This window comes from Myotis myotis, unplaced genomic scaffold (assembly GCF_014108235.1).
Source record: "Myotis myotis isolate mMyoMyo1 unplaced genomic scaffold, mMyoMyo1.p scaffold_m19_p_3, whole genome shotgun sequence".
Classification (NCBI taxonomy): domain Eukaryota; kingdom Metazoa; phylum Chordata; class Mammalia; order Chiroptera; family Vespertilionidae; genus Myotis; species Myotis myotis.
Window position 1 is genome coordinate 193427394 of NW_023416335.1, and position 12775 is coordinate 193440168.

Sequence of the window (12775 nt, forward strand, 5' to 3'; positions counted from 1 at the left end):
CACAAGGGTTTTTAGAAAGATATCTCCTAGGCCAAGAAGGCTCTTCACCTACAGTACAAGCTTTCAAAGGCTAGATGGCACTGTTGCTAGAGCCAAATCAGGTGTATTCTGAAATAGTGGCGAGGAGGAAAGAGAGACTAGAGGAGGGGGCCCTGTAACATTCACTGGCTGAGCTTGATTTAGATGCATTGCAGAAATGCAGGGCTCTGACCTTACCAGCGTAACATGGCTTCAAAGAGTCTTCACAACAACCCTGTATCAATTTTAACTCTGTACGAGAGCTGCAGCTCAGAGAAAACAAGTGCTTGGACTAAACTTACATGACAATTGATTGACAGAGATTTTTATCTTCATACATACCTTGTTGGCCTCACCAGACCACCTGAGGGTCTTTAGAGTATGCTGAAAGACTGGTCAGCTTTACACGTGTCCCAGAGAGCAGCCCCTGGGTGTACGGGACCCAATCTGAGGGGGAAAGGTAGAGTTCTCAGCCAGACTGATTGCTTAGCCTGTACCTAGAAATGTCTGCATTTGGGACAAGCAGAGAACACAGTCATTTTTGGAGTAAACAAATGATTACACATGCAGGTTCTTTGAAAAGCAAAAATTGTGGGTAATTTGTACACTGAATGGGATCTACGGTTGATGTTTTATTTAAAGAATGATCTATTTTAAGATGTTGCCCTGTGGTTGGGTTGTATATGCCATTTGTCCATTGCTTTAACATGTTCACATGTTTCTCATTAAAACAAAACAAACAAAATCATCCTGTGTGGTAGGCAAGACGGGTGTTGTGGCTGTGCCCATTTTACGATGCAGAAATAGGGGGTAAGAAAAGTTAGGAAACATTTCAGGATCACACAGCTGAGAAGTGGTTGAACATTTTAAAACTTCAGCCAAGAATTAGGCTGAACTCAAATCATGTCCTCTTTTCACCATAGTTTTTCTAGGCTATCTAGAAATCACAAAAATTAGGAGAGCTGTTGTTAATATGGGAGGTAAGACATCAGAAACTAGAAAAATATCTATATTAGAATGATGATTAATGATGTGCAAATGCATGCAAAATTAAAGGAAAATTATTATCTGTTATTTGTGCCTTCTGATTGTCCCTCCTCTCCTGTTTCTCCCCAGGATGATGATGAAGATAAGCTGACCTGGAAAGATCGCTTCCCAGGTTACCTGATAAATGTTGTCTCCATCTTGTTCATGGTAATTTCCTTGAGGGAACACCTGCCTATGACTTATGCTTGTTAGATCCTGTTAAGTGAATGCTGTGGGTGTGTTGTTCTGTAATGCTCTGGGAATCATGAGGGGCTAATAAAGATGAAGCCACAGTCCCTGTACAGAAGGACAGGATCTTATCTGACAGCAAGGCCATTGTTGGTATTAGCCACTTGAAGAAGGGAAGGTGATTTTCTCACACAGAAAACCAGACCTGTAAGGGGTCAGTGACCTTCTGTGACTCTTGAAGGAGTTTCAGTCTTCTCAGAAAGAAGAGGGTAGAAAGGGGTTCTACCTTCCCAGCCTTGACCACAGATGTTTGAAGTTGGAACTTCCAGGGAGTAGGTCATGAGATGGTACCTTCACATTGGGATATAGACCAAGACCTCAAAAGAAGTAATCAGGTAAGATGGCTACAGAATTGTGGCAGCCTGTTTAAGCTGTGGGTGAACTCTCTCTGATGGTTTGTGGAATAGAACAGAGTCTGGGAGCCACAGGAGACAGCCAGCCTAGGCTTTCTAAGCTGATTTTTCCATTTCCCTGCAGTTGCTATGTTTATTTCTCTGTGTTCTCCCTGAGAGTTTGAGAGAGCCTTTTTGAGAGACCCAGGTGGTCTCAGCTGTGTCAGGGAAGGTAGGGAAGGGGTCTATGATTCACATTTGAGTCAAAGTGGTAGCAGGTTGGTCTTGGCAGCCAGGATAAGTGAGCCAACAGTAACTGAAGCAATAAGATCTTAGGAGATTTGTAATATCCCATCTTGCTGAAAAGAATAAAAGGTAAAACTCAGAGGACTGAGCACAAGCCACTAAAACATCTGCCCCCTCTTTATAGGTAGAATCCTTCTAGTATTCAAGACTAGAGCTTCCATTTTACAGAGGAGAGGTGTATCCTGACAGCATTTCTAAGCAGGATTATACATTCATTCTGGGGAGGGAGAGAGGGTTTGAGAGATTGCTTATCCTAAAAATAAGTGGGACTATAATGATTTTCTGGACCTATTGACCACAGGTAACTGATCCTGGCCCAAGGTTATTATTGTCATTATTATTGCATCCTGACCACTGAGGACAGGAACCATGTCCTAGTCTCAGAAATTTAAAAAGTGAAGGAAGGATCTAATTCAACCACTTATTTCGCAAATGAACTGCAGAGGTGATGTGTGTCTTGCCAGAACTTAGAAGTCTACATTTGTTATCTTCCCATTGTTTAACAAGAGCAAGGCATGTAGAATTTATTCAACAACATGTGGTGAATTGCAATGTGTTAAGCTGGAATGATAGAAAGTTTAATTTAGCACTTCAAAGCCTCCCACAATATGCATCTTGTTGTCAGAGATTATTCATTCATTCAAGAAATACTTAATGGGTGCCAACTATGTGCTTGACGCTATTCTTAGGCAGTGGGGATAGAGCAGAAAATAAAACAAAATAATCCCTCCCTCAAAGAGTTTATAGATAACAAATATATGCATAAATAAGAAAATAAATAAGTAAAATACCTCTACCCCCCAGTAGTGATAGGTTAAGATATTTGTAACATCCCATTGTGCTGAAACTAACCCCCCAAAATATTGGATAAATATACTTTTCAATCCTTTTTAAAAAAATATTTTTAAATTTATTTCAGAGAGGAAGGGAGAGAGATAAAAACATCGATGATGAGAAAAAACCATTGATTGGCTGTCTCCTGCATGCCCTCTCACTGGGGATCAAGCCCTCAACCCCAGTGCCCTGGGTGGGAATCAAACTGTGACCTCCTGGTTTATAGATCGACACTCAGTCACTAAGCCACAGCAGCCAGGCCTGCTTTTCAATCTTCTCAAAGCCTTAAAGGTCTGACAGGATAGTGAGGCTAAACGCTAAGGGAAAATGGGAGATGCTTTTTACTAGTACCTTGAGGATATTTTCCCATTTGGCTAACAGCTTTAGTTTTGGTGGTTTTATGGGGCAAGGAGGTTTGAAAGCAGGGGGAATGGCTGGCTCAAAATTGAAATTCTAACAGGAGGTACTCACCAAATTAAATTAGAACTTCAAAGGGCTACATTCTCAGAGTAAAGATGATAGAACTAAACGTACCTCATTCCCCCCACTTATGGAACTGCAGAGAAAATTGTGTTCTAAGGAGAACAGGGAGAAAAAGGAAAACAAACCCTTGTCCCTGAGATGTGGCCATGGGCAATCCCCATTGTGGATTCACAGCTTGGTTCATCATACGTGAGGACCAGGGCATTACCCTAGAACACTGTGTGGAGCATGGGGTCAAGGGGTCAGGGGGTGTTTATAAAAGAGTGCTTTGTTATGAAATTTGGGCAACAAACTGGAGTATCAAATATCATTCCCTCCCCTGTCCCCTGTGACTGAACCTTGGCAAAAGATTTCAGGACCAGGGCCATGAGGACGTTTTTAGGGATGCCAGTCTGCCAAATCAGCTGGGGATGTTTTTCATAGGATGACAAGAGCCAAGAAAATGTCACTTGCTGTGTCCATCTTCCCACCATGATAGAGGCAGCATGGATGAAGATAAATTTTCTCTTTCTTTTCTCACCCAGTATGTTGAGTTAAGTTTCTTTTCTTTTTGAATTAACCCTCTTCTGAATTTCAATTTACAGGACAGGGGATTATCAGAGGCAATGTCCTTCCTTCCTCTAGAACTAGGAGCATGAGCGCTCCTGCCATGCCCAAGACAATCATTTACTTATACTCATACATTGGGAACCAGCCATTAGAAACCTTCCTCCATTGCCTGGATTATTGCAATGACCTCCTAATTGATCTCGCTGCCTTTATACTGTCCCTCTACTGATCTTTGTAAAATCTGGATCTGATAATGTCACTCCTCTGCTAAAAACTCTCTAAAGTCTTCATATTTCATGAGATGTAGATTCTTATACTAAAGGGCTGGCCCTCCTCCTCTCCACCATTCATCTTCCACTCCAACTCTCTCTTTACTCAATTGGGTCCTTGCTGAAATGTCACCTTCCCACCGAGGCCCTTCCTGACCACCCTATTTTAAGTTGCAATCTTTCCCTATACCCCTGTTCTGCTTTATTTGTTTCCATAGTATTTATCACAACAGATATACTATGTATTTTACCTATTTATTAGGTTACTAGAGGCCTGGCACATGAAATTCGTGCATGGGTAGGGTCCCTAGGCCTGGCCGGCAATCAGGGCCAATCGGGGCCTTCCAGCTGCCGGCCAGGGCCTCCCTTCCCCAGTTGCTACCTGCTGGCTGTGGCCTCCCTTTGTTCTGTGGTGCCCCCTGATGGTCAGCGCACATCATAGTGAGTAATTGGTCTCCCATTGAACTCCCGTGGGGACAATTTGCATATTAGGCTTTTATATATATAGATAGCCTATTTTTCCCCATTAGAAGATCAGTGCCCAAGAAATTTTTATCTTTGTTCATCATTATATCCTGGACACCTAAAAATGGTAACTGACCCATAGTAGGTACTCAAAACATCTTTTATGAATGACTGAATGAAAAAATAAGTGAATTAAGAAGATTCCAGAGATAAACTTATTATGTCAGTGAGAAAGTCATTAATGTGTATATTTTTAAAAATTGAGTTACTATTACATGCCATGGCCTAGACTGGCACTCTCCTACTAGTTGCTTCTCCCAGAGGTTGCTTCTGCCTGTGATTTTCTATTTGCTCCTCCTTATTCTTTCTTTCAAGCCTTTCCCATAGAAAATGGTCTCAAAGCTGCTTCTGTGAAGTTTCCTCTAACTAATCCCCCTGTTCACTGCTCAGAGCATACCAGAAAGTCAGGAACTAAGGCCTGTGACTCTGTCCAGCTGCTACTAAGCTCAACAGTTGTTATGTGTGCAATGGTTTTCTCAACTTCACTTCAGAATGAAGTCCTAGAGCGTCGGGACCTATTCCCCTTTCTGACTCTCTTAGAATGTCAAATAGGGCTATAGACTCTATAGCCTGGCTTCCATTGCAATTAGGCTCTGCCCAGAAGTATATTATGGGATTAAAACACCAAAAGCAACAGGGACCATGATAATGTGACCATGTGCACAGGATCAGCAAATCTTTACTAAACAGGGAGGCACAGAATGCAGCACAAGACCAATCCCTGCTTTTGGCTTAGTTGGGGAGACTGCTCACAAACATGAAATATTCCCAGCACAGTGGTTTGCATAACAAGTGGTTGGAAAATATTTACTGAATTTAATCAAAAAAATCAATAATGCAGCCAAAGTGGTGAAGATAGTACTGGATTTAGTGCCAGAGTGTATGGATTCTAATGTCAGAATGGGACATTAGTGCTATTATAAGGATTAGTGCTAGTGAAGATATGCATTGAATAATGACATAGAGTGGATACAAATGGATCAGCTGTTGATGATGATATCATCATTAGTGTATCAGCTCTACCATGTACTCTCCAGACCTTGGATCAATCACACTGCTGTTTCTTGGACCCTTATATGTGAGATTAAAAGCTAAACATGAATGAGCCCTAAATGCTAACATTTTTTTCATTCCTATCATGATCCAGGACAGTAGGGTAGTAGTCCTTGCCTTTTGACCTTGAGAAAATCACTTTCCACGTCTGTTTCCTGGTCTACTTAATGGTCATGGGCCTGGGCTGGTGCTCTCCAAGGTCTTCCAGTTTGAAAACTGAATCTTGAAACACTTGTGGGAAACACTGAAGGAGAGGTTCAAAACCTGATTTCTATAATGGGATGGAAAAATCAAGATCAGAGAAGTTAAGATGGCAAAGAACAGCATCAGAGGGCTGGGAGGGACATATTAGAGGTGGGGCTGGGGGAGTAGGGAAGGTGGGAAGAGGTGATTTCTCAAGTAAGGAGAGCAGTGCCTCTAGAACTTAAATAGGAATCTTGTTAAAATGCAGACAGAGTTAGGTCTGGAGTTGTGCTTGAGATCCTTCATGTTTATCAACTTTCCAGCTGATGGAGCAGGTCCCAGGGATCACACTCTGTGTAGCCAGGAGGAGTGTTCTTCCTTCCCCAGTTTAGCAGCTGGGCCTCTTAGAGAAGGAGCATCAAAGTTGATTTCCTGCCCAGTTGTTTCTCCATGCACCACCCTCAAGACTGCCAAGAAAAGGATGTTTTTGCCATTGTTTTTCCCCCAAATCCAACCCCAAATACTCTCTCTCTCTCTCTCTCTCTCTCCCTCCCTCCCTCCCTCCCTCCCTCCCTCCCTCCCTCCCTCCCTCTCTCTCTTTCTTTCTCTCTCTCTGATGCCCTGGCTGCCCCTGCCTCATTATTACTTCCACCATGGACCTTCACTGCAAAAGTGATTTTGGGGAAAAAGAATCTCACACCATGTTTTCCAGGCCCTTACTGTCTGGCAGTGATAATCCCAGAGGAACGGGAAGTGAAAATGTCTACATTGTTGGAGAGCGGTGATGTCACATCCAGGTTTCCCCTCTTACATGGTAGTCATTCCTCCCTAGACCTAGAGGATGGGGTTGCTGCTACTCCTACCGCCAGCCTACCTCCGAAGAGGGGTCTCCCACAGAGTGACTTTCCCATCTAACCTCTCCTCCACTCATACATACACACACACACATCCTCCCTTTACTCAGAGAACACTGCATCCTCTCCGCTTAGGGTAGGCTCTTTTTCACACTATGGCCCACAGGGCAAGCACTGATATTTGTAAAGCACATGGGAATAAACAGCTGAGGCTGCCACCAGCACACTCCAGGCTTTAGCACTCCCAGGTACCCCCCAGAAATCTGAAGACATCCATAACTCAGACACATCTACTAGTAAAACCCATTCCTCATTTGTTGCACACCAGAGTGTCATTCACACAGCTTGCAAAGCACTGCCCAAGCTTGAGCCCCGCCCCCTCCTTTTTTAGGGAGAGAATGTACAATCCAGGACAGATTATTCTTCTCAGAGGGAACCTGCTCTTTTCTCTCTCCATGTTTTCTATTTAGCCCTCCATAACCAGTGCTCTCTACTAAAAGGAACCACATTATGTGTATTGTACACACCATTGTTAATTCTTTGTGTGTATTATGGGCCATTTGGAAACTGATAAAAATGGAAGACACTCTCTTCTGAAAAATGCATCTGTACTTAGAATTTGCATGAGAATTTAGGGAGTTTGCAGTTCCCCGTTTCCCATCAGTGGACTCCAGATTAAAAATTCCTGGTTTAGCCAATAATACTGTTGGCTGAGTAATTGATAAGTGCTCAATAATTGTCTGCGCATGTGTGACTTTCCCTGTTTTTCCTCTACAGATTGCCCTGACCTTCTCCATTGTCTTTGCGGTCATTGTGTATCGTATCACAACTGCAGCTGCTCTGTCTCTCAACAAGGACACACGCTCCAATGTCCGGGTGACAGTGACAGCGACGGCGGTCATCATCAACCTTGTGGTCATCCTCATCCTGGATGAGATCTACGGTGCAGTGGCCAAGTGGCTCACCGAAATCGGTACTGTGCCACTGCGTCGCATGTTTGCCCCAGCCCCCCCGAAACGTGGCCATTCAGTGTGTGCAACATTGTTGGTGGTAACGACCCAGCATGAGAAAAGGAACAAGAACAAGATGCTCTGTATAGAGCATTTTAATTGGAGAAATGAGCAAATACAGTGGTCATGTCCTGGTAGGGCCTACCAAGGGCACCCCTCAGGCAGAAGCCCTTCCTGCAGCACTTTTTTTTAAAAAAAAAATATTGTTATTGATTTCAGAGAGGAAAGGAGAGGGAGAAAGAGATAGAAACATCAATGATGAGAGAGAATCATTGATCGGCTGCCACCTGCATGTCCCTCACTGGCAATCGAGCCCACAACCCGGACATGTGCCCTTGACTGGCATCTAAGCAGGGACCCTTCAGTCTGCAGGCCAATGCTCTATCCACTGAGCCAAACTGGCTAGGGTCCTGCAGCAATTTTGATCAATCCTTCTCCTGCCCAGATTGACTCCCTCACCATCCCCTAAGAATAAGCCATCGGTTTATTCTTCTTAGCCTAACTTAGAAGCAAGATGGGTTCAACACTTCCTGTTAAAAATATCAGAGTTTTAGCTCTCCTCCTTTTCCCAGCAACATTTATAAATTTGAGAAAGCCTCTTGATACTTGAGCCCAAGAGGGTCTTATCTCTCCCCATATTGTCAGAGGCCCCAGAAAATCCACACATTCCCTGTACGCTGAGCAGACTTCAAAGAGTCATATCAGACTTCCCAAGCTTTGAGCCAGTGAGAAAAATGCAGTGGCCTCAATATTCAGACGTGTCATTTGAGCTGCAACCTGCTGTTGCTGCACACCACTCTTTGGCATTTGTGCTTATGAGATGGGGGAGGGCTGAGAGCCCAGACCCTTTCCTCATTGGATTTATTCTGGGTGGCCTGGATGCACCGCCTTAGCTTTGTTGAATCCAGGGACTAGGAGTCTTGGCCCCTTATTAACCGCTGGGCAGTTGAATTAATAATATATGTCTTTAATTCACTGACCAGTTAGAAGCTAGACACTCAATAGGATAACCCCCTCTTAAGAGAGCCTCCCCTGGAGGGCCAGAGGATTCCGGAAAGGCCTCCCTGATTCCAGTTACTCATTCCGAGCCTCTCCCCGGCTGGACCCCTATTTACTGGGCATTTACCTCTGGTTTCTATGTGGACATAGGCATTTACCATCTAGAGTGGCAGTCCTGCTCTCTTCGGGCTTGTACATAATTGCAAGTGTTATCTATATGCCTTCATAAACTTCTTGAGACAAGTAGGCAGAGCATTTACTTCCGTGTATTTAGTGGTATTCAGGATCCTATGGAAGCACTTAGGAGGACCACCCAATACTCCTGAGGGCTTGAGGATGCTTCGGAGGTAAAGGCATCAGTTGGAGATCTCAGAGATAAGTGGTGGTCAGACAGGCTCATGAGGGAGGGGCAGCGGGGAGTGGGCAGGAGGAGACACAGTTCCTGGCAGAGGAAACAGAATGAGAAATCCGGCACAGAAGAGGGAACTCAGATCCCTCGGGGTCAAGAAAGACATGCAGAGAAGGGCATGTACCTGGGCTTACATGAAGAGTAGGGTGGGGTGGCAGAATTTTGATGGGCCTAAATGCCAGGGAGCTGAAGGAGCAGAATTTGCCATATGGAAGAAAGAAGAAAGGAAGGATTTCTAGGATATCAGATGAGCCCAGAATGGTGGTTGCTCTCAGGTCCTTGGCATGCCCAAGGACACAGGATAGTAGGAACTGGGCCCAGAAAGTTGATGATAACCTTTTTTCAGGGGGCTGGAAAACCTCAAATGCCAAGCTAAGGACCTTGCTTGTTTTCATAGACAATGGAAATATGTTTGTAAGTGTTCACGGGGCATCTAATGAAAAGTACCCATTGTCCTGGCCTCAGTGCTAAACCAGTTAAGAAATAAAGCACAGGCAGGTATAGACATAGCCAGGGTATTGCCTTTACAGCTGAAAAAGGCTACACCAGAGGAAGCATCTTAGCAGGAGAATCAAACAGGCTTCCTAATATTGGGTTCCAGACAGATTTACCTTTCCGGTGGTGGTAACAGTGGACAGGGCAGCCCAGCAAGTCTTAGGACCTGGGTGTTGGTGGTGGTGGTGGGGTGTGTGTGGGGGGGGGACCGAAGAACACTTGCTGCCTACAGGCCCTTTGCTCCCCAAGGGAAGGGCAGAAGAGTGGGTAGGCGAGGAGTGCCAGTGTCACCTTCCGGACTGACCACTGAGATGAGCTATTTCTCCTGTCAGCCAAGATAAGAAATGAGTGAGATGGGGGAGATAAGTAGAGCATTGCAACTGATCCCACTCCCTCCACATGGAAGAAACACCAGCAGTGGAGAGAAATGTCGCCTCAGTAACTCCTGACTCAATAGCTCCCAACACGTCTGAGGATGTTTTGAAGGGTGTGATATGATGGGAGCTGTATGTTTGCAGAATTACGTGGTCAGGGATATAGGGTGTGAGAGGAGAGAAAGGCTAGAAGGTCTGGTATAAAGGAGATTACTTAGTGTGGAGGAAGGAAGTGGGGAAGAGAGGAACAGAAAATGAGTAATGTAGAAATGTCTTCCTGCTTCTATTTGCATTACTTTATTTCATTTTTCTTGCACAGCTCCAGAGAGCGGTAAAGAAAGAACATAAACAGAGGGGTGGACAATGAAAAATATTAGCACATATTTAGTGAGCGTACAGGCTGGGCAAATTCTCTTTGCATTGGGGCACAGAGTAGTTTCCATAGTGTGAAGCTCCATCCACTGCTTTTAATAGCACTCTCCCAACCCAAAAGTTTAGGCCCCTCCAGGCTGCTAACCCAACACCCAGTCCTCCATAAGAAAGTGTGTGCACTGGAAAGGAGATGAAATTTTAGCAAGCGTATTTTGTTCTTTGTGATAGTAATACTCATAAATTGTTTTTAAACTAAAAAAATATATTCTGTAGCCCCTTCCATCTTCACAAAAACAATGTGTGGTCAGCAAGGCAAGTATTAAATCCTCATTATTTGGAGGTTCAAACTCAGATTCTACCTCTAAAATGCAAATGTGTTTTCTGCCGTTTTTATTTTTATTTTATTTTAATTTCTTTATTGATTAAGGTATTACATATGTGTCCTTATCCCCCCCTTACCCCCCATCCCCCCCACTCATGCCCTCACCCCCCCTGTTGTCTGTGTCCATTGGTTAGGCTTATATGCATGCATACAAGTCCTTTGGTTAATCTCTCCCCCTTACCCCCATCCTCCCCTACCTTCCCTCTGAGGTTTGACATCTGATAGATGCTTCTCTGTCTCTGGAGCTGTTTTTGTTCATCAGTTTATGTTGTTCATTATATTCCATAAATGAGTGAGATCATGTGGTATTTATCGTTCTCTGACTGGCTTATTTCACTTAGCATAATGCCCTCCAGTTCCATCCATGCTGTTGCAAATGGTAAGAACTCCTTTTTTACCACAGGATAGTATTCCATTGTGTAGATGTACCACAGTTTTTTAATCCACTTATCTGCTGATGGGCTGTTTTCAAATCTGAGCTACAGTGAATTGTGCTGCTATGAACATAGGGGTGCATATATCCTTTCTAATTGGTGTCTTGAGTTTCTTGTGATATATTCCCAGAAGTGGGATCACTGGGTCAAATGTGAGTTCAATTTTTAGTTTTTTGAGGAAACTCCATACTGTTCTCCACAGTGGCTGCACCAGTCTGCATTCTCACCAGCAGTGCATGAAGGTTCCTTTTTCTCCACATCCTCACCAGCACTTGTCATTTGTTGATTTGTTGATGATAGCCATTCTGACAGATGTGAGATGGTACCTCACTGTTGTTTTGATTTGCATCTCTCAGATGATTAGTGACTTTGAGCATGTTTTCATATGTCTCTTGGCCTTCCTTCCATCTTCTTTTGAAAAGTATCTATTTAGGTCCGTTGCCCATTTTTTGATTGGGTTGTTTATCTTCCTTTTGTTAAGTTGTATGAGTTCCTTGTAAATGTTGGAGATTAAACGCTTATCGTTGATAACATTGGCAAATATGTTCTCCCATGCAGTGGGCTTTCTTGTTGTTTTGTTGATGGTTTCTTTTGCTGTGCAAAAGCTTTCTATTTTGATGTAGTCCCATTTATTTATTTTCTCTTTAGTTTCCATTGCCCTAGGAGCAGTATCAGTGAAGAAATTGCTTCGGCATATGTCTTAGATTTTGCTGCCTGTGGATTCCTCTAGTATTTTTATGGTTACCATCACACCAAAAAAATTAAGATACCTAGGAATAAACTTAACTAAGGAGGTAAAAGACCTGAACTCAGAAAACTACAGGACACTGAAAAAAAGAGATAGAGGAAGACATAAACAGATGGAAGAACATACCATGTTCATGGATTGGTAGACTCAACATAATCAAAATGTCCATACTACCCAAAGCAATCTATAGATTCAATGCACTCCTCATTAAAATACCAACAGCATATTTCACAGACCTAGAACGAACATTCCAAAAATTCATCTGGAATAAAAAAAGACCCCGAATAGATGCAGCAATCCTGAGAAAGAAGAACAAACTAGGTGGGATCTCAATACCAGATATCAAGCTGTATTACAAAGCCACTATTCTCAAAACAGCCTGGTATTGGCACAAGAACAGACATATAGATCAATGGAATAGAATAGAGAACCCAGAAATTGACCCAAACCACTCTGCTCAACTAATATTTGACAAAGGAGGCATAAACATACAGTGGAGTCAAGACAGTCCCTTCAATAAATGGTGTTGGGAAAATTGGACAGATACATGCAAAAAAATGAAACTAGACCACCAACTTACATCATACACAAAAATAAACTCAAAATGGATAAAGGACTTAAACATAAGATGGGAAACCATAAAAATTTTAGAGTTTTCTGCTGTTTTTAATGTAAGCTTCTTACAGTCCGGATTGAAGTGGTGTGCTGGGTCTCCACTCAGGAACCCATGTAGGCATTATCCTGGGTCATTGCTCCTGTCTTTGTTAGACTGAATGTCTCCAGGGGCTCAGAGAGGTGCTGCTGTGCAGTGAAAGGACCACTGAATTAAGAGCCCAGTGAAAAGAACCTGTGAGTTCTAGACCTAGTTCCT

The 12775-nt window shown here is 43.4% G+C and overlaps 1 protein-coding gene across 1 annotated transcript in view; it reads left to right on the forward strand.

The window, feature by feature from the left end:
* The first annotated feature begins 225 nt into the window (after positions 1 to 225).
* Positions 226 to 12775, forward strand: part of LOC118650744 (anoctamin-2) — a 78114-nt gene continuing 65564 nt past the window's right edge. The window contains exons 1-3 of the mRNA XM_036299041.1: positions 226 to 255; positions 1135 to 1212; positions 7459 to 7654. Of these exons, the coding sequence (XP_036154934.1) occupies positions 226 to 255; positions 1135 to 1212; positions 7459 to 7654 (304 nt within the window). The remainder of the gene's footprint in view (positions 256 to 1134; positions 1213 to 7458; positions 7655 to 12775) is intronic.